Raw genomic sequence first — 23,237 nt, 5'->3', positions numbered from 1 at the left:
GAATTCTCAGTTGTTTGGATGAACGAGTTGCATTTAAATTAACTTAATTTTCTGCTCATTTGCAAAGGCAAACACTTTACTCCTCTGCGAAGACACGCATGCAAATACAGTCGCCCACATAAATATATGGCCCAGGCATTCAGTTAAGTTGCACAATTTTAATTACAATTGTAGGCAAAGACACAGACACCAATGAGCCACGCCCACTAAATGGAAGTGTTGAACAACAGCAAAAAAACACAAAAAACAACGCCAGGCAGTGCAATAATAAACATACAGTGAAAATAAGAGGAGAAATGCGGGTAAGAAAAGGGAAAATTCGCTTGGCGGAAGCGAAAAATTTTCATTTAAAGCGATAAAAACTTTTATTACCACTACGAAAAATGTTGAGAATGTTTTTGGGCGCCTGGGCGCCTGGGAGTATGCAACATTTTTGCTTCCCCACAAAAGCATACATATAAAAGGAGCCATCGGAGTTATCTCCGCCCACAATTCGGCTTGGTTTCCAGCCACTTGTATAATCGATGTATCCATGCCGATGCCTTTCTGCCTACGGCCTTCTTTAGCCACGCCCCTGGAAAATCCCCCCCTCTTAACACCCGAGTGCCCCTGCCCCTGCTCCTTTGTGTTGTTTATGTTACATTTGTGTGTTGCCTGCTTTTATTGCATTTGCGGCGTCGTGATTTTCTGGCGAAACCGGTTGAGGTTGCAAATAGGAGTTTTCCTCAAAGTGGAGCACTTTTCCCCCCTCCCCAGGGAAATGGCAAACGAAAGTAGTGCAGAGGATTAGCCGAGGCGAAGGGCCCTCGTTTTAGGCTTATGAACACTGTGAGAGCATATTTCATGCTCATATTGATTTTTGATAGCAGGCAAAGCCAGGCACGAAATGTGAAAATGAAAATGTGGGGAAAACAAGCCGGAAAAATGGGGCAATTTCCATTGATAAGTTTATTTGCCATTGAGTTTGGTTTATGAATTAAATTTGGGGGTGTTTAGCTAGCAGATTACAACCCTATTAAATCCACTTAAATGGGACCACCTTATCATCTAGCCCAAAAAGCAAACATTGTTTCTGGCGAATTAATCAAGCTAATGCTACAAAATGTGGTTAGTCTTAACCGAAAGCCATCAATTGATTTACTTGTTCGGAGCAAGGACAATTACAGCCATCAAACCAAAGTGTCCAGCAACTTTACCTCAACCAGCAAATGTTCGCAGATAAACGTATAAATAACCAATTCAGATTCAATTTACGTTTATTGAATCGGTTGCCATATGGTCATCGAATGCCAAAAAAAAACAAATTCGAAATAAAAAATAAAAACAAATAGTAAATGCAACGCGATGTGGATAAATTGCAAGACAAATACGCTTAAATAAATCTGCAGGCAGCAGAGATTGCTTTAATAAATATTCCCCCGGGGGTCAGGAGAAATGTGTTTACACAGACCAAACGAGCGGCAAAAAAGGCAAACAACAGAAAGTAGAAGGGGAAATCCCAAAGAAATTCAACGACAATATTCGAAACATTTTTAAAACACATTTAGAAAACAAAGAGGGAAGGCTACAACCACGTTAATGTCGAAAGGCAAGAGCTGGGTCAGCAAAAAAGACGATAGAGGCAAAGAAAGGCCAGAATGAGGCGCCAAAGTCAAGGAGGCGAACACATGGCGTATGCGCAATCTTCGTGTATCGCGTATCCTGCGAATGGCTGCTCCTTTGTGTGCGAGAATGGAGCGCGTGCTGACACTTAATCTTCCAGCTGACGCAGATGCAGCCCCGGATATGGCAGTCATATATCTGGAAGGCTTTGAACTTCCTAGGCAGCGGATGTAGCATGTTATCCCCAGAAAGAAAGAAGTAAGATATAATGCACCAGGCAAAGAGGTTTCCTGCTAGGCTAAAGAAGAAACTGAATATGCAAAACGGGTGAATTCAATTGGGTTACATACTATATTACTATATTAACCACCTTTTACTGACCACTCCCTATTAAGACATAGTTTATCACTTTTCTTTCACACAGCAATTTCAACCCCCATTTGACCCACACTGCGTATGAGTTATGAAAATCATTTCTTAACATCATAAGCAGCAAATGTGACAGAGAAATGCTCACGCATACTTCAAAGTCAGAAATTGATTTAAGTCAATTAATTATAACGAACCGTAACAACAATAACAAGAAGAACCGACCGAAAGGCCACGCCCTCTTACCAACATACCAAGCATTCCAGCCCTTTTTTACCACATCGCCCCTTTGCAAACAACATCACGTTTGTGCACTGCAAAAAAATATGTGTAATTTTGTTTATTTCTGGAAAGCGATTTTAAAATCAAATATATAAATATTGGTTGGTTTAATCTTAGAGAAATATTTTAAAGTGCTTATCCATCTGTAAAGTGTCGATTTCTAAATGTCATGTTAAAGTTATAGTTTGATATCTGTCAAAGAAAGTTAACATGAAGTTAAATTGTACGGAAAACAGATATATTTTCTTATTCGGCATGTCAATACGAAACAATTTAACTAGAACATAACCTCTAGTTAAAAGTTTTTACTTAGATAACTAGAGATATTGGGAAACCCAATTTCTTTGAATAATCAATTTAACTCAATGATAAAAGTTAATATGACATTGAGAAATTGTAACTTAGTTGGTAAAACCAACCGTTCCCAAACTGAAAACATATATCTGATTTTCCAATAAGTTTTCCACTCTGTATCAGAATTTAGATGTTGAAACTGAAAATATCTAACAGATATTCCCAATATTTTTCCCTCTTTTTGAGCATATCTAACTGATGTTTCCAATACTTGTTTCCTCTAGATGTTAGAACTTAGTTCTTCAAACTGAAATTATCTAACAGATATTCCCAATACTTTTCCCTCTCTGTGTGGCAACATGAATTGGCCAGCTGCTTTTGGATTTCCTATGATTTTGGGGGCGGGGGTTTTTGGGTGGGTGGCTGGATGGTCTGGTGGATGGAAAAGGCCATGTAATCGTATTAGGCCAACAGAACTGGTAGCTGGCCGGGCACGTGTTTGCCGAATAGGGGGATGTAAAGGTGGGTCTGGACGGGTTGCAGGGGGTACTTAAAGGTAATTGTATTTGTGCACTGCAAACATGGCGTGTTTTATTAACAGAGAGAGCGAGAGTGGAATGTGTTTACTCATATGTCTTGTCAAAGACAAGTTAATTATTTTAACATGTGTGTAACTCTGCCTCCGTGTGGGCTCATTGTTGTGTGTTTATTTTTGGCCATCGATTTTCACACGCTCTACATTACATTACACACAGCCGAACACAAACAGCCGAAATTCACAACAAGATCCTGGCTCAATGGCCTGGCATATTGCCTGCCTTATTATAAACGCCCTCCTTTTCCCTTTTCTGGCTACAGAGTTTTTCCAAATATTTGCACAATATTTGTCAGAATTAATTAAGAATATGAGTGAGGGAATGAGTGGCGAAACGCTTGTGTTGTCTCAGCATATTTCAACTTTTTACGCCGGCACTTGTTTACTCGAAAGCGCTTTGCATAAATTGCACAACAGAAGCTGAAAAAAATTGTACACAATTTAATTAAATTTATGCAAGAAAATTTCTTTGGCATAAGGAATAGTAAATAAACATAGAAAAATTCGGAGAAATATATAACAGTGTATTCCATTGAGTTAAGGAAATAGAGGGTCTGGTAATTAGTCAAGTAGTTAAGAAAAACAAGTAAGAAATTTAAAGCAAAATATATTTATATTGTTCAAATTGATTCTGTACTGAACCAATTAGTAACTTTAATTTTCTGAAATATTTTAAGACTATATTGCCTATTTTTAATTTTTACAAACGATTTTTCTAAGTTATTAAGTCCTAAAAAGCCATACATTTGGTAAACCCCTTAGTAAAATCGAATTACATAGTTGTTTTCTAGAAATTAATAATAATAATAATAAATCTTCATCAGTAAATAACAAGTAATTACGAAACCAATTACTTCCCTTTCAGTTTCAATACTTATTTCACCCCCTTGAGCAGCTAAAAATCTCCATGCCAAATCCTTTCTGTAATTCATGGCGCAATCCATCACTATCCGTATTTTGCCATTTATCCTACCAACTTCCTAAGGCCTTCTACCCCCCCAAAAAAAACAAAACCTGTCACTCTGCCTCTCATCACCGACTAACGAGGCCGTAGAAAACCTGCTTATAATTACCCCACCAGATTACACATTGCCCAACAAGGCCCATTCATTAATGTCATCAAATTCTTGAAGGACAGGCGACAACGTCTTCCATCTCGTCCTGCAAATCTGCAACATTATGTCAACACACACACACACAGTTGGCAAATGGCTCACGTTAATGGCAAAAGACCCCGGTCCCCCAAAAACCCCGGATCTTCAGCTCCTGGGATTTCCACAAAGTTGCAGTTGCTGCAAATGCCATAAAAAGCCAACAGAAACGGCAGCAACAGCAGTGGCAACAATAAAAGCAGAAACATCTAGGCTGTGGATCTGAGTTCTCGTTCTATTCTGGCCAGGTTTTCATTCAGGTGAACGACGAGAATTTGCCGAATGAAAACGTTTCGCTTCGGTTTTATGGCCCTGCCTGCGATAGTTAACATTTTTGCAGCGCAAAATGAAGCTCAAGTATGCAGGTGCCACCAATTTAATGACATTTGTTACTTAACGATGGCTGGAAAGCAAATATATTTTGTTAGGGAAAATTAGAGCAAGAATTTGGGGAAGTCTTATTAAAGATTTTAAGGCCTTATGGCACTAGCTTTATTTTTGACTAGCTAATTGGATTTATTTTACAAAGTCATATTAACCTGGAACAAATTTATATATAAAATCATACATCTTTACATTGCCAAAACTTTTAAAAAGAAATTCCGTCAGTTGGTCAAAATCAAGCAAGTGTCATAAGGACTTAACTAGACAAATTTTCGTTACATTGTATAGATTCCCACTTTATAATTCGCAATTGTGATATGATTTTAAATCATAATACCTGAAACTCCTCAAAAAAAATTTGTAGTCAGTCAGGGATTTTTCCAATTTTATTTCGTTATAATTCCCAACCGATTTGTCATCTTGAAATGGCCAACATTTTGTTTGTTTCTTGTCGACTGAAGAGGAAAAGCTGTGCTGAGGAGGCTAAAGTGGTGGATGGCTGCACTCGGCAATGTCTCTGTGTAACTTGAACCACTTCAGGCTGCTTCTCCGGCAATTCGAGATTGCCTCTCCAGGACCTCCTGCCACGCCCCTTGCGTCCCCGCCGCTCACTTGGCTCTCGGCCAGTTTGAGCCATTCGTGCGCATTTCAAGCTGCCTGTGTTTACAAGCTAAATTCATTCGCCGCCGCTCGTCGCCTGCCGTCATCAGCAATGTGATGATATCCGTGCACCTCCTGTATATAGGGTATAGAGGACCCCCTCGTTGTTTTCCACCTTGGTATTGCCGCTCTATCTCTATCTCAACCCCCAATGTTGTTGGCCACCGGGGTATGCAGGCGCTGCTGATGGGAAAATGGCTGCAACAATGGCTACACGAGCCTCATCAGCATCATTGGGATCTATTGCCTGGCATCAACCTGACAACGGGAGATGCACTCGGAGAAAATGTGTGTTAGAATTTTAGGGATTTGCAATCATAATACACAAGAACCTTAAGTTTCCTAACAATTAATAAGAGGCTTCATCAGTTCGAATAGCTGCAATATCATTAATGAAATTTGTTAAAATGGTTATATAATCCTATTATATTTACCTTTCTGAACAGTTCTTTATATTTAATAAATATTTTAATGTAAAATTAAGGATGACGAATTATATAATATAAAATGCTCTCGAAGTAGTAAAAATTCTAACTTTTTTTCCAGTGTAATTTACGTTTGTCCTATCTACCATAACGATATGAGATAAGTTTATGCAAGCCAGTCGACGCTAGCATCTTTCAATATGTACAGGACTTTAATTTCCAGCTGCAGGGAGTTACCAATCTTTTGCTCTCCCTCCTATTAGCTGAATATAATCCCAACATTATGACTGACGTTGGCCATATAGTCTTTCGGTCAAACAATATGGTCAGAAAACTCTTCAATCCCCGGGGGTAACGATGAGAGGGAATGGCAGCTGCCTGGTCGTTGGCCAAGTTAAGTCGGATTTATGTTGATGATGCACTCGAGTTATGAGGCGTCTGGCTGCAAGTTCTAGTCGAGATCCGGAATCCGGAATCCGAACCCATCTCTCCATGTCCCAGTGTCCTGGTCAGCTTTCCGTTGCCATGGCACATGTCCTTTGCTTTCCTGCAATTGACGTTGCGAGTTGCAAAGCTGAAATGGTCATATTCTGCGCCAGCCATAAAAAATATTTACTTTCAACCAGAGAAAAAACAAAAATCCTGGCTTTTTAGTCAACTGACTTTACAAGCGACTGGAAATATGTTTAAAACAAAAAAAGAACATTTTACTAGTGATCCGCTTTAAAAAAAATATGTTGTGTTATAGAAACTTGCTGTCCTTTTATATTTCCCCGACTGTAAGTACATTTATTGTCTGCTGTCTCCATTCTCTCTGCCGAAAGCTATAACAACTAAACATCCAAGTACCCAAAGCCAGCAAAAACTAACCCAAATCCAGGCAGCATATGTGTGATATGCGAACAAGTTCTCGGGTTTATTCTGACACATGGGTAATGGGAAAATGTAGTGTACATCTGGCCATCAGAGGAAGCGAAATGAAATGGAAAGCCACATGGCGGCATTATGGATTAGATGTGTAAAACGCTTTTCGACTGTCACACAAAGTGATGTGCCATTCGGGGATTTACTTAGGGCCCTGCCAACACATGTATTTATTTCCCAACTGGGGACTCTCTCAATCGGATTAGAGTGGAAATCATTGCAGTTTTTAGCCTTCATTTATAATCAATTTATTTAACTAATTTCCTGCCATTAAATCCTGGGTTTAAGTCTACTTAATTAATCCGTATTGCTGTTGGCAGAGCTTAAAACTAGCCTTAATTTACATAGGTTTGCATAAATTGTGTGTTAAATAAAACACCTTCAATTGTGGGTGCAAAATACTACCCAAACTACATATTTAATTGCCACTTTGGGGGGACAAATCCAGAGCTTTTCACCCTGCTTAAACAATTGCCGCCGCAAATATTATCCCAGAATACTCATGGTTTCTTTATGCGCTCTGCACTTTTTACAGATTGCAAATTGAAATGGCAGCAACAATGTGAACGACCAGAAGAGCAACAATAACCCAGCGAAGAGCTCTGAAAATAAGCAGCGAAAAGATAGAAAAAATATCAGATAGATAGACAAATCATAAACAAGAATGCCGGGCATTTGCGGAGGACTGTGAGGATTGCAAGGATGCTGATGCTGATGCGATGCGAAGGCGACGCAGATTGCATTCAAGGACCGCTGGGCCAGCAAACAATCAGTGGGGCAAACAATGAGAACTAATAAAGCACTTAAGCGGATAGAAGACCAGCAACAAGGACACTCTCTAGAAGCAGCAGCAGCCGGAGCACCAGTAGCATCAATCAAAATAAGATTCCCCACTCGGCCACGGGGCGTATGATCAACGTGCATCAGCTTGATACCCAGACAATGGCGGAATCGCCTCAAATTAGACGCGACATGGGTCGCCGATGCGCCGCATTGCCTTCGAAGGACATGGACATGGACTGTGTGGATGGGGATACGACTGGCACTAGCCCAGTCTCCAGGACAATCACCACCACACCGCTGACAGCCAATGGAGCCACCACCACCGGGCTAACATTCACCGCTGCCCCCCAAGACATGCAACGAAACCACCTGCTAAAGATGCCAACAGCAACAACAGAGAAACCAACGATAATAGCCACCATCAGCACCAGTACCAGCACCACTAGAACCACTACAACATCAGCAACAGCCGTTCGGTTCTGTTGCCCTGCAACATTAAGGATATTAGCCAAGGGTCTGCTGCTACCCATCCTGATCCTGGGCCTCCTCGTGGGCAGCAGCCAGGCGGGATTCGCCTGCCTCAGCAATCCCTGTGTGTTCGGCGTGTGCATCGATGGACTGAACAGGTGAGTGCAGGTGCAAAACTGCAAAACTGCAGAGCCCTTCGACAAATGGCTAGAGATGGGAGCTGCTAAATGCAGCAAATCGATTTGAAGATGGTACAGGACTAAAGAGGCTTTCAAAGAATGGAGGTATACCATTTTTTAACTGTGTGGTGTGTTTTGAACTTTAAATGTTAAACCATTACGCATTAGATCCAGAAAATGGTGATACAGTCAGTAATATTATTAAATTGACTTATAGGCATTATTAATCCTTATCTAGGATCTAGGATATCAAGGATTTATTGATTTTTTAGACAATTGTTATACTTTTTTTATAGGTTTAAGGTCTTTTATTGGTTTTGGTTTGATATTATAGAAATCACCTTTTCTAAATTGGGTAAAAAATTTAATCAGTAAATGGTATAATAAAAATATAGATCCCCTAATCGAGCACAAAATTAAAATGATCATATAAAAATACCTATAACTTTGGCTCCATCAAATTCGGATCAATTTCGATGGGTGCTCTTCATTTAATTTCCTTCCATTACGATAGATCCTTGGCAGTGCTTGCGTCATCCTTACCAATTGGTTGAAAGCTATCCCCACCCATTCTCTTTTTTTTTTGCTTATTATCGGCCAGGCAGCGACCAATAAACCCGTCCAACACATTTCGAGTGGCAATAAACTTGCGCCACTTGAGCATCAGGAGAGCGACCCGCTTCAGTTTCAGTTGCCATCGCCGGATATACCAAACCCTACGATCCCATACCATATAGGGCACATACAGGGAAGCCTCGATGTTGATGCCTCCACTTAGCAGGGAAATGAATTTGCCACAGCTGTCCCCGCTCCCCCCTTTGGTTTTATTTTTTGCTCCTGTTTCAGGGGAGAAGTTCCCCAACCACCCGAACATCCTTCACACTTTTTTAATGCATGCCCGTTTAAATGGGGTTAAGTTGCGGCCTCTGCAAATGGGGAAAATGTGGGGGCGGAAAGGCCAGGGGCGGGGCCAAAGGGGTTGAGTGGGTTTCAATTGCAAGCAGCTGGAAAATTATTAACTTGGACGACCAAACCAAAGTGCATTCTTAATGCAGAGAATTTATAGTCAAGATATGCAAAATATTTCAAGTTTTATTATAAATGCAGCTTGCATAGGGGTTGGAATTTAATTACATTCTATCCTATAACAAGGAGATCATATATTCTAAATTGGAATTCAATTAAATATTTCATTTAAAGACAATCAAGTTTGGATTGCCTGAATTCTAGGTCAAGAGTAGCCTTAGTTTTAAAATGCTCATTTTCATTTTAAAACCAAACCTTTATCCTGCATTTCTTTCCGTTTCATCATGCACATTTTCATTCAAGGAAAAACTATGCAAATCCATTGCAAATATCAACCGAGTCTTCATTTCATCTCAAATTCAAATCAGAGAAGCTCTCCAAATTGCTGCACTTTCAGCCATTCAGTGAGATAAACTTTGAGGCTTAACTGTCAGAGATTCAACCATGAGATTTTTCAACAGACATACGTAGTATATATATGCTGAAAACCGATTGCACAAACAAGTTAGAGGACCAAAGAATTTTTCTCCTTGACGCCGTTTATACAACTAAGTAACTGCCATTTTATTTTTCTATGCTCACTTCGCGATATATGCAACCGCTAATCCCACCCAAAAACCATCCAAAACCATCTAGAACCACCCAACCACGGACGGGAAAAGCGGTTAAGATATTTTTTTACGATAGCTCCATGCGAAAGCTGCAAGTCAAATGCGAAATGCGAAAACCAGAAGCTTGAAATCTCTTCCCGCCTGCATTTCCCCCGGCCAAAAAGGAAAACTCCGGCTGGCCAAGTCGGATGGATGGGAAAGTTTATGTGCTGGCAAGCGAAATTTATAGCTGCAATTAAATTTAACACGATGCCATGAGATTTAAACGGATTAACTGAATAGTTTTCGACCATCTTAGACTTGGCAGTCCGACGGGTCGGGGCGAAAATATCCCGGTGGAGTTTACTGGCTTCGGAGAACATTGATATTTTATTGGTTTATCCTGGTTTACTCGCCCGATAAGCGGGCTCTTAACTGTTTTATGAGTTCCCCCTAAAAACTGCAATAAAAGCGGACTGTAAAAGATGAGCAGTAGGATATGATTTGCTTGGCAAATTGCCAAAGCCATTAAGTAGTTTAAGCAATTGAGATACGATAATGGATACTTAAAAAAAAGGTACTTAAATTTTAAAAGCTTGAAAAATGTTAGGTCTACTTAAAATATTTTGTTTACTTTGATTACGACAAACTATAAACCTCTTTAAAACTGTTTTTTGTCAGAGATATTTATTTTTTTTAATAAGTTTTCATGAATTACCTGATATACTAAAACAAGTAACCACCTAACCACTTACTAAATACCAAATGTAGTATACAATAGAGTTGATATAGATTTCCTCCAACACTTTCTTATAAAAATAAGTAACAGACTTATAAGGCAACATAAAAACGGCAGCCTTTTCCAAGTCTCCAATTTCTTGATGGCTTCCACTCTGGTATTCTGCCCGCAAAGAAGCATTCCAATGGCATTATGTAGTCATTTCCCAATTGCTCCTGGCTGAAGGCTACAAATCAAACGGTCTCCCGGGTGAAAATGTCCAACCAAAGGCCATAATCAGCCGGAATAGAATCTCGGGGGCTTCAGTTGGACACAAATGAAACAAGGACCGAGAACAACAGAACCAACGAGTGTATATAGGTGCTTATCCCCGTGCTTAGCCCAAAACAGACATGTGCACCGGGAGCCTTCAGCTGCCTCCTGCATCCTAATGTAATCCATTATAGAGGACAACAGTAAGCCCACGTCACTTACTCCATACACGAGTAAAGAAACTTCTTTAATTAAGCCGGTTACCTGGCAGCAGTTTCTACCATGTTTGCACTGCTCCTCAGGTAACACTCGGCCCCAGTTCCCCTGACACTTTTTTTTTTGGTCTCTGCACTTCCGTTTCCGTTTCAATTTCAATTCGGCTTGCCCAAATAGAAATAGAAATGGAAAAACCCAATCCCCAATGTCTACCAAATATTTATTTCCAGAACTTCTTAAGTCTAATGTTGCGCTGCGCGAAAGTTTATAGCACTCAACTGGCCAACGGTTTGACTGTAGGGTATGCAGTGTATTATGCCTGACTGCAGGAGATCTGAGTGTGCATAAGCCATGGTAATTTATTCAGGAAATTTACGAATATAAAAGAACATAAATGCGAGAGTGCGGACCAACCAACTCAGCTGTATTTGAATAATAGTGCTATTAAGAAAAATATAAAAGTGTAAATGTTTCGAGGGAAATATTTAAATATTGAATGTGTTTTTGTTATACACACAATTATTTAAAAAGTATTCAACAAAACGAGTAAAAATATAAAATCGCAAAAATTAAAATATTTCTACATCGATTGCGGATCTGCCAATATATTTTTAAATTTATGTATAAAATATCTTGACATTTTGAAGACATTATTATTTTATATTTAAAGTTCATGTTGCAAAAAACAACAACTACTATTTTCAGTATTGTATACTGTTCTTAAAAATATTTATTTAATTTCATAGAACATTAGTATAAACTATTTTCTCCGTGTCGTATATGATATGATAATATTGTTAATTATTACAAATTTTATGATCTTCCTTCAACAAAGTTTATATGGGTCGGGTATTCATCTCAGCGGTGGCTTACTTTAACTACTCCCAACTGCTATTATATTCCGGTTTTATCTACCCTTTCATATCGTGCCATTTGTCGAAACTATTTTTATCCAAAGCTCGCTTTCTCTCTAACTATGGGTTTTCTCTATTTTCTTTTTTGCCATCCTGATATCCTGCTGTTTTTACCAACGTTTGATGCATCATTGACACACCGTTCCGCACACCCACCACAACCCGATGGAAACAACTAAAACAACAGCTCGTACTCGTGTTACTGCATTGATGGCTACACAGGGATCCAGTGCCAAACGAATTGGGACGAATGCTGGTCGAGTCCCTGTCAGAACGGCGGGACATGTGTGGACGGTGTGGCCTACTACAATTGTACGTGTCCGGAAGGATTTTCTGGTAAGTGTGCCCCACGCTATCTAACCGGGTGTGCTCCTATATATGGGATATGGTATGGGACTGATAGAGAGGAGCGTGCGCTGCCTGAATGCGGTTTGCTTTTGGGGCCAGCAGCATCCAGCTGAAATGCACGACACTAAAACGTTGCTCATGCACAGAAAAAAATATTTTAGAACATTTTTAGTATTTTTAAAATTTTTTTAAAAATTTAAATTAAATTAAAAAACACTTTAAATTGAAACTGAAAGATTGAATTATGTTTATAAAACACCAAAAAGCTTACACCATGTTTCTCATTTAAAATTATAATACCATATGAAAGATATCCATAAAATACTACGCTTTTTAAAATGAGCATATCAAATAAAACATTTTTAGTTAGATCCCGAAATTGCATATGATCAAGTTCTACAAAATATTTTTAATTTTTCCAAACTTTTATATTTATTTATATTACCCAAAGAATGTTTTAAAAATGTTTATGATTACTCTCCCTATAGGACTATTATTTGATATAGTATTTTGTTTAGTATTTATTTTTAGTATTTAATTAATACTAAGACCTATTACCATAATGTTCCCTATTAATTTTAGAACGCTTTTCTCCCAGTCCATTTTTACAAATAGAAAAGCCGGGGAGAAAGGGTTATGCAGCAAAGCGGAGTGGCAAGCCAGTTGAGTGGGTGAAGTTCCTCTTCCGTTCCACGTGCGAAATGTATTTTTATTAAGCCAACATAAAAAACTCAGTCTCGCTTGGTTTGCACTTGGTTTGAGAGCCTGAGACAGATCCCCCGGCCCCAAAAAAAAGCGCCAGCTCCGGCAAATAGAGAGGAATTCCTGCCAGGACGCGCACACAGGATTTTCCCCAAACGTATTTGTAAAATTTACGCGGTACGAGAAAGGGCGAAATAAAAATATAACGTACAATGCTCGTTTTTACTTATTTTGCCCGGCATTTGCTCACATGTGTCTATTCTTCTTTTTAACGCGTCCTGAGAGGGAGCCACCAAAGAGGAAAGCCAAAAAAAAATCCAAATATAATATAGAAAACAGCAAACGAAAGGAAAATAGGGAGTCATTCAAGTGCAGAAGCCTTTTATACCCTTAAAATGGTGTTGATTTGGCGGGGCCAAATGCTTCAGAGGAGTATTTTCAATAGACTGGGCTATTTTCATTCTTAAATAGACTTAAAGGTTACAGATTGGAATTTATTAGGCGAAAAAGTAGGAAGGCACGTGTGTTTTTTTTGTTAAGTATTTGATAGACTTATACTTCTACTTCCAAATATATCAATATGAAGTATCTAAATTTGTAACTCCAAGTATTAACCTTGGTACAATATTATGTACTTTAAAAATGATTAGATACCTGTTAAATATAGTATTTAATATTATATATTTAATTTGAGTAAAAGCGAAACTTTTTTCTTTAATTCTTCGCCTTATATCGTAGCACTTGAGATTTTTTACCTTATAGTCCAAACTGAAGTACCCATTTCCTCAGGGCAACTGAAAAAGTGAGGTGATCAAAGTCGGGCGAGAAAACCGCTTTGAGAGATCTCCAAAGGCGTTAAAACGGAGGCAATCCGAACGAGCCAAGGGGTAAAATGGGGTAAAGTGAAAATGGGAAATGGAAAATGGGGAAAGTGCGAAAGCCGAAGCTGGCGAACCAACTTTAATGTTGTCTATTGTGGTAGTCAATGTTGGGTGCTTAACTTGCCACTTGCCACTGCATGTGTGTGAGTGTGTATCTGTGTGGGCCAAGTACGGAAGTCTAACCATGAATGTATCTAATGTTCATCCTTTTGGCTTCGTGTACAAGATGCACACATAAACACATTTACTTATGGTACGTGTGAGAGGAGAAGCACTTAGTGTCCGTCCATATATTTTCTTTTCCTTTATTTTTTGCCACCCCTTTGTTGCACAAAGTTGACTTTATAAAATTTAGTGAAATTTACAGCCAGCGTATATAGGTGTAATATGTGCCAGATTCGTATTTGTAGTCGTATCAACGCTGGTCCAAAGCCGAATTACAAATTGCAGCAAATTTGTTCGGGAACTTTGCTGATGAGTTCAACGAGTGGAACTCCAGCTGAACAATCAGGCCAAGAGAGGTGGCTAAATGATATGAATGGGCAGAGTGGGGGCTGGAACTCTAAAAACAGACCAAAGTCATTGACTGACTCTTTTGGCCCCAAAGAGTCTTGGGAATAAATTACTGAGTTGGCGCAGAACATGGGTTACATGTGTTTCTCGGTTGGTTGGATGCATCTGAATTGAAATAAGGGAGAATAAAATTGTAGCCGATTGAAAGTTTTGTTTTTATTAAAAAGGATACCTAAACTTAGAAGCAGTTGGTAATTCAGGCACTGAAGTTGCTTAAATTTGAATAATCCCTATCGAAAATTTCGTAATGATTTTAACAACTAATAAATATAACATTTTTTCGATCTGTTTACGCTATAATTCCCAACCAGTTATAGCGCTACTTAGCTAGCGTTGCGAGTTGACTAAAACTTCTCTCTAAAAGATATTTATATTTTAATATTCCACTAAAATATTTACTAAATAATAAAACTTTTCACAAATTTCCCCATTATCTTATATAAACCCAGTAAAAATCTTAAATAAACCCCGTTTTATCACTCATACGACCCGTTTAACAATTCGCCACCCCATCGTAGAACAACTTTTATCGTCTGCACCGAAACAATTGCATTAATTTAACATAAATAGAGCGGGGCAAAATAAAGGCCCACAAAGCATAAGCACTGCAAATGAAATCAACACAAAAACAAATAAAATTATGCACTGCACAATCCCTGGCCCCCAACTTCTCCACCGATTTTGCAGTGAAAACTAAGCGATTCCATTGCAAATTGCTCTCGGGCTCGGGAACAAAAAAGACAAGCCCAAATGTAAATAACGCAAAAAAATATGAATAACAAATTCAGCGCTTAAAAAAGGAAAGCAAAATCTGCTTTTTACCAGGGCAGCCGCAAAAAAAATAAATTATATATACACACTCATATATAATAAATAGATTTTTTGCCAAAGGCACGCGAAATGTCGGAAATGAAGCTATAAACTGGGGGGCAAAAAAAGCGACCCAAAAAAGTATGTTAAAATGCAGAAAAATTCTGGGAAATTTCGAAATGAAATGCAGTCTATGAATAGAAGTCTAACGCAAAACAAAGCGAAAGTAACGGATGCAAAGAGTTCTAAAAAAAATTGGGTGGACCAAAAAGCAGGAAAATGGGCAGACGCCTCGGGGCATTATTTAACCGCTCATTGAGTTTTGGAAAGCTTTCACCTTGGTCAAAACCCCGCCCCGCCCTCTTTTAAGGAATTGCCAAATGCAAATGAAAGGGACCGCAAGATAATGTCGGAGCGGGACAGCCAGCGTTCTAATTAATTTTATGGGCTTCCTTTGCATTTCGCATATTTTCGCGGACTTTTTGCCCTATTTATTTTTTGTCTAGTTGGCTCTAGCGTTTATGTTTATGCCCTTTTGAAGTGGTTGCGGAATATGGCGGTATATCTATTATATCTAGGGGATGTGGTGCTATTTCGCCTGGTCCACTTACCCACTCTTTGTGCTGAATCCTATGACTTTGGGGATAAAGTGGCTGCTTTGATTGGGTTTTCACTTTCACGCTATCTCTTTGACATCCGTGTTGCGTTGACCTGGTTTAATTAGAGTAATTACGGGAGCAGCTGAAATTGAAAATAAATTCATGTGGGGTTTATATAAAATCATAAAATATAAGGAAATATACTTGAATAAAAAAAGAGTTGACAGAAGAGAAGAGTTAAATATATTTAAACTACTTAATTCATTCTTAATTTGTAAAATAATTAAGTAAATCACTCATTTAATCGTCTGAACTAATGCATTAAAAATATAATGTCGTCTTGCAAATTAAATTCATGAGGATCTATCACCTCATATATATTTTGTTGCATACTTTTAGACACCTTTATTAAAGGCAGTCTTGTAGAATAAAGTGTAAAATGAATTAATTAAAATTTCAATCACTTAAAGGGTCCTCTATATGTATACAGTAAAAAAAGAATGGAGTCATGTGAATTAAATTCATGAGACTCTAGCAACTTATATATTTTATAGCATACTTTTAGACACCTTTAAAAGTGGTTTATATGAGATAATAAATCTTAAAATATCTTCCCTGAAGTTTCAAGATCATCCGTAGCATAAGTACATCTCTCCAGCATAAGGACCTGCAATCCTCTCTGTAAACTGCAATCACCAACAGCTTAACCTTGCTCTGCTGACACACACACAGCGTACTCCCACACCCACAATAACACCCACAATCCAATAACAAAGCATTGGGCATGCCTTTGTCCTTTTGCTCCTTGGCTCTTGGCCTTTATGCAATCATGGCAGCCACCAAGTGAAATGTGTAGGGAAATGGAAAATGAGGGTTGGGAAAAGCGGTTGGCTCCATTGCAACGCGAAAACAATAAGAAGAGAAGTGGTGGAAGGGGTGTTTCTGCAGGATGGAAGAAGGTCTTCCTGAGCCTATTCACCATTGAAATTTCGCATTTCACATTCATGCAAATGCAGCAAATCAACAATGAAAAAATAATAAAGGATGGCATTCAAATGTGGCCAAAACGATGGGGAAAATGCTCTGTAAGTGGTAATTTGAGAGCAGAAAAAGTAAATATTTAAAAGAGAACTTGTTAATAATATTAACTTAATATACATATAAAAAACAAAGAATTCACTATATTGTATTCGGAAATCCAACGGATCCATTCTGATATACTTTTTTCCACTGCTTATTTATCTTTTCCTAAAATATCTTAATGTAGTGATCGAAAATATATTTTTAAAGTTAAATGATTTAAATTTAACTAATTCCAGCTAGATATTAAAATCAACACATGCATGATAAAAAATCTCCCAGGTCAATGACGAATGGTATATGAATTTCACCTTGGCAACCCAACTCATTAGGGTATACTATATGTATGAAAATGCATTCAAATTGCAGCAATGCAGTTTGTGCCACGACTCCCTTTTCTCTGATTTTTTTTTCACCACACACACTTGATATTTTATCGTAATTTTCCTGGGCAGAAGGTCCTTTTTTAGGACTGCTTCATCAGCGGGTTTTTGAGCGAGCGACTGCGTGTGTGTGCATAAATTTGCACCTGTTCACCTGTTCGCTCCACTTTTTCGCGCTCGTTGGCAATTTGCACACATTTTCACGTAGCCAGGGAGATACATTCAATCAAGCATCTGGTTGCTCAGTCGCAGGATCATTCATCGATTCATGGCTTTATTTGGCTGCTTCTTGTTTCTTTCCCCTGATTTTCCGGCCCCCAGAGCGGCATCCTTTAATCAGAGTCACAAGCTTTAATTCCTGACAGCCCCGATTTACAGCGTTAAATATTCACCCAATTTTCAATTACATGACTCAGCGATTCGCATGCATTTTTTATTTCAATTACCCAGCGGAAAACGCGAACCAATAAATACATATATGTGCGAGTTTATAAATAGAATTCGAACCCAACTGTTTCTCATTTCGCAGAGGTGGCTAATCAATGGTCCTTTGGGACCCAGTTTTGCCATTCAATTCTGTTGTTATTCCATGCGACAGTAGCGTAAAATATTCATGGCTTTATTGATTTTATAATGTCAGCCCAGTGAGTTTGATGAACTTTTCACATGTGCTGGTGGGTTGGGTTATTTTTGTTTGCCTTGTCACGGGTCCTGGGATTAGCCGTGTAATCGAATACGATTAAGATTTTTATTTGCCCGAACAGCAGATGTGATTAAATAGTTTTGTGGCAAAAAGGCTTATTAGGCTTTATGTCAATCGAGATAAAATTTCAATCAATTAAGGACACTCAAAGCATTGATGCTTTAAATCCTATTACTCAACTTAATTGGTGGTTAAATCTAATCGGTGAAATGTTTCGTTTACTTTTAAGTCAGAGTATTAATAAACGTTTTTCCTACGGAAAATGTTAGCTCACTACGTTGCTTAGGGACGAAGAATTTCCTCGGAAAATGTATAGAAAGGAAAACGAGAAATCAGAGCTGGGGAAATGTAGTACCAAATGCAATTAATTAAACGCGCTAATACACCCACACTTCCAAAGCCGTTTTGTGGGTGTAAGCGTGTGCAATACTTTTCCCCCGTGAAAATGAGCAGCGCTTTCCCATTTCCTCGAATGCTTATTGTCAAGGATTTCTCTGTAAAAAAAAAAAATGGAAACTAAGCAATTGGATGAGCAACAATGCGCACCACAAGACATTCAAGTGCAGGCTAACCATTTCACATCAAGAGAACACTGAAATAAAATTTATGTTCTAACACAATGTTGAAATAAAAATATTAAAGAAGATAGTTCGATTTTAAGTCCCTGGTAAATTTATTTTGAAAGCTCACATTCTCTTTTTTACTGCATACTTTTAGGTGAATTTCAAAGCGATTTCAAACAATATGTATGTACTTATTTGATATTTTATTTTATTTGAAATAAAAACTAAATAGTGTCATTATAATAGTTCACTCTATTTAAAAATGTATTTGTTTTATTAAATTTCTTGGTCAATTGTTCAAAAGCCCACATTATTTTTTACTGCATACTTTTAGGTGCATTTCTAAGCGATTTTAAAAAATATGTTTGTATTTACTTGATATTTTATTTAATTTGAAATAAAAATTAAGTAGTATCAATATAATAGTTAATTTTATTTAAAAATGTATTTGTTTTATTTAATTTCTTGGTCGATTTCAAGGAAACATTTTAGCGTGTAGATATGCGAATTGAAATTGCTAGATTGCGAGTGACATGAAATGCTCGGGTTTTCGACTGGGGGCTGGCTGTGTGAATGGATCTCGTGATTAGTTTCCCCGTCGCATTCGAAAGCAGCCCAGTATCCGTGCCATTGGAGTAGGATTCGGTGGCGGGAGATGAACCCAAAGTGCATTTCATTGCTCACTGTCGCAGGTCGCAAGCAGCGATTTACGGCAATGGATTCAAAGGAAGCCAGCTGGCCAGCCCCCGAAAATCAGGAAAACCCCCAGTTCCACTCCCAGTCCAATGATAATAGATTGCTCGGGCTGGGATTAGTTTCGCATACAAATTGCGGCAAAGACGTGGCTCAACTCCCAACAAGCTAAATACTGTTCTTGGTCCGGGGTAATTGAAGAATTTCGAATGAATAAACCAATATATTAGAAGGATTTAATTTCGGGGAAACTAACCCACTTGCAACAGGGGGAATATGTGAAAGTACTGAGAAGAGAAATATATATAACAAATTTAACCAATTAAGAGCTGTTTAAATTCGATTTGCATTGCTAAAATTCTTAAAGTTAGAAACATTCTAGTTGGAAAAATCAGGAAAAATTGCTTTCTTTGTTCCCAATTCCAGTTGCTGTTAATTATAATTTAAGCCGAGTCCTGATCTTTGTTGGACTGCCAGCACTTTCTGCTTTCTGTGCACTCACTCGTTCATTTATGCATTCATTCAGAGATTTCAGGGGAAGCTGCAGAAAAGTATCTGAATATGCAGCATAAAATGCAAACGAAATGTGCAATATTTTCAACTTATGCACCTTTAGAAACGATGCCAGATTTCGAATGCACACACAGCCAGCGTTTCTCCATTACTCACAATATATATCTTCCATGGGAGAAGGTAACAAGCAAATAAGAAGCACAAAATGTGTGCAGATAAAATTCAAATTTCAATTTGTGCATCGACTGGGGGGGGGGGGGGGGGTCTGGAAAGGACGAGCTGCCTCAAGGACTCGAGGGGGAAATGGCCATGTTTATTGTGACTCGAAGCCAAAACAAATGTTCGTACCTTGTTGCACAAATGTTTACAGTTCGCTGCCAGCAGCAAATAATAACAAAAAAAGAAATACATAACAAGAAAACGATGAAGAGCCAGCAAAAGAAGCATGACAGGCAAAAAGTTTCAATAAAGAAAAAGGGGGAGCTGCTGAGGTCAGGCTAAAAGTAAAATATGAAAAATTATAGAAAATTCTGTGAAGTATATTGATTAAATAAAAAAATGTTGGGGTCACCTATAAAGCTGAATAAGCATAGCAAAATTAAGAAAATGTATAACATTTTAATAAAACAATTTAAAACAATTATTTGAAAAATTAGCTTTTTAACACCTTTTTTATAACTATATAAAACTCTTTAAATAAGGACCCCACCTAACATTTATCAATCTCAAATATTTTGCCAACCGAAACTTGATCAATATTTTACCAGCACTTAAAATTTGATTAATGGTTTATTTTTCCTATCTTTTTCATTTCAAATATTCCAACAATCGACATGAAGAATGTCAGAATTGTACGCCTCTTTTTTTTATTTTCATTTTCAAATTCCCATTGGAAACCGAGGAAACCCGGACAACCAAAGCCCGTCCATTAAACAAAGCGAAAAAAAAACGACAAAGAGATAGAGGGGAAAATTGTGCGTCCAATTCGAAAAAATTCATTCATAAAACATGCCTCGTAGATTGCGGCAGTGAGTGAAGCATTTTTCGTGCCCACAAAAATGACCGATGCGGCCCCCTTTTTGCCCCTCGGCCAACCCCCCCTTTTTCCCCGCCCCGTAACCATGGACATGGTGAAATAAAATGAAAATCGATTTTCACTTTAACGACTTCACACATTGCACGGTGCCCCAAGAAAAAGTATTGCAAAGGGCCCACCAAAACCACAAACGGAGCCAAAACAATGAGCAAGAAAAACCAGAAATCATTGTGAATGCATTGAGGAAAGGTAAACCCAGACGATGTGAGGAAAATTGGAAGGGGGCCCTTTGGTCTACTGAATTTGGGTTAAGAACTGTGCGTAAGGGGTTTTCTGGTTGCCTTTTTCCTACTCAGTATTCTCTGTGCTTTCTCTGTGCTTGACCACTTCCTGTATTTGTGCATGAATTGGAGCGTAATGTGACATTTCATGTGGAGCACACAAATCGAAAAAAAAAGGGGAGGAGAAAAAGTTGACCATTTGCTGTTTCTTTAACTCTGGAACTACATATGGTATGAGCAATAAAGTGAATTATTGGGAAAGCTTAAAGCGGTACTAGCTTACTTTATATTTTTTCAAACTGCGTAGAATGACTCCATGGGACTTCAAGATTTAAAATGTATTGTTGCATACTTTGGGACACCATTGAAAAGTATATTACAATGATAAAGTGTTGTTGCAGACTTCTATGCACCTTTGAGAATGAAATCAATTTTTGCATACTTTTAGACACCTTGGTAAATGATTTAAAAATCAAAATATATTACTGCATACTTTTAGACACCTTATGAAATGATGGAAAAAATAAAAATGTGTTGTTGCATACTTTTAGACACTTGTGCAAAGAATTTAAAATGATACCTGTTCCCTTTTTCGGATCTTCAAGGCACTTCAAAATGTAAAAAAATATTTTAGCACCAAAATTTGCATTCCTCAAACAAGTGATATAATTTAACAACACACATAAAGAAAATTGAAATACTTGTAGATCTTTAAAGCCTCTCTGTACCCCCAACCATCGAAATCATAAAGCAAATGCGATTGCCTCGCTGCGATGGCCATAAACAAATTGAAATGTGCAGCGACTTGATGGCACTTTATGGTCAGAATGGGGAAATTGAAGCTGTTGCTTCGCCATTGCAGTGAAATACGAGAAAGTGCCAGCCTGGCTGGAAAATCCATTACTCAATCGAGAAATGAATTCGAGAGAGCGATAAATTAAGAAGCGTTTTTTATGAGGCCCACAGAGCAAACCAATACTTCAACCCAAAAACGATATTAAACAGTTTGCTAATTGCAAGTGTCTTTACAAAATGCTTTATTCTAGGAAAATATAGGTCAAGTAAAAAAATAGATATGAAAGATTTCAAACTGAAGGCAAAGAACTATACATTGCTATAGAAACTTAATGAACAACATACACTAGATAGAATTTGATTACTTTGGCTTGTTTATTCTGCATTTGCATGTGCTTTCAAAAGTACCTGCATAATTAGCTGTCTAGAATGAATAACACATTCTGTTCCCAGATGTGTGCTACATTAATAAATTAATTCAAATTAAGTTGAGTATGAGGATTATAATGGAAATGCAATCACAGGGCCAACAGCCAAGAAGTATGCAATATAAATTCAAAGTCGGGACAAAAGGACACAGACCGCATAGTTTGATCGAAATGTACAAGCGAACTACTCTATTTGCTAGTTAGACATTCCTGGATTCGAGCTGAAATCCACAGAAGCACACAAAGGATACAGTTAAGCACATACGTATAACTACAAGTCATAAGATACAAATACAGATATATATATATGGGTTGGATATACCCAACCGTCATAAGGCAAACAAATGACATCGACTGACATCCTGTGCTGCTGCTGCCAGGATTTCTAGATGCCTTCTTCGCTTTCGGTTCCCCTTTTCGTGTTGATTTAGTGCTTATGCAAATTTAATATATGTTCAGGACTCTCCCCCATTTGCATAGACTTACATTATTGTTGCATTATAAACCAGACACGAGGACCAGACACGCACATTTATCTTTTATGACCGCTCGGCAGCTGCATTTCTATTTGAGCATTTCATTTCTCCTCCTTTTTTTCCCTTTTGTGCCCATCAGTGTACGTATTTTGTATAATTTATGAGTTCAAGTGATAAATTGTTGCACTTTCCCAGCCCCAAAAAAACGCCCCCTCAATTGCAGTCCACTTGAATGCAATTTTGTGCTTTAAATTAAGACGATTTCTTCCTTTGTTCTTTTTGGGCGCATTAATTTGGCCAAAGTGCAGGGGAATTTCAAACGCCGACTTTTTTGACACTTTTGTTTCGACACTTTGAAGTGCTTTTTTCTAAAGAGAGTGAGAAGAACTTTTTCCTCGGGCCCAGACAAGATAGGCGAGGAAAGTTTCTTGGGCAAGTACAGGCGGAAAAAACTTTAAGCATATTTCTCGCCAACTTGTTGCCAAAAAGAGTTTGGCCAAGAAGGTGGCAGCGAAACGAA

The 23,237-nt window shown here is 38.2% G+C and overlaps 2 protein-coding genes across 4 annotated transcripts in view; one reads left to right on the top strand and one right to left on the bottom strand.

Moving 5' to 3' along the window:
* The window catches only part of eys (eyes shut), a 56,922-nt gene that overhangs the window by 7,118 nt on the left and 26,567 nt on the right, over positions 1-23,237 (top strand). For both annotated transcript variants that reach the window (XM_017081389.4, XM_017081381.4), the window contains exons 2-3: positions 7,222-8,095; positions 12,041-12,189. In XM_017081389.4, the coding sequence (XP_016936878.3) occupies positions 7,596-8,095; positions 12,041-12,189 (649 nt within the window). In that variant the 5' untranslated portion in view covers positions 7,222-7,595. The remainder of the gene's footprint in view (positions 1-7,221; positions 8,096-12,040; positions 12,190-23,237) is intronic.
* LOC108015134 (MKRN2 opposite strand protein) overlaps positions 1-23,237 on the bottom strand; it is a 60,138-nt gene that overhangs the window by 11,279 nt on the left and 25,622 nt on the right. Inside the window, exon 2 of one of the 2 annotated variants that reach the window (XM_017081402.4) lies at positions 15,779-15,908. The exons of the other annotated variant lie outside the window; for it this stretch is intronic. The gene's annotated coding sequence lies outside the window, so the exon portion shown is untranslated. The remainder of the gene's footprint in view (positions 1-15,778; positions 15,909-23,237) is intronic. 2 annotated transcript variants of the gene reach the window in all.

This window comes from Drosophila suzukii, chromosome 2L (assembly GCF_043229965.1).
Source record: "Drosophila suzukii chromosome 2L, CBGP_Dsuzu_IsoJpt1.0, whole genome shotgun sequence".
NCBI lineage: Eukaryota > Metazoa > Arthropoda > Insecta > Diptera > Drosophilidae > Drosophila > Drosophila suzukii.
This window is presented reverse-complemented; position numbering and strand designations above follow the sequence as displayed.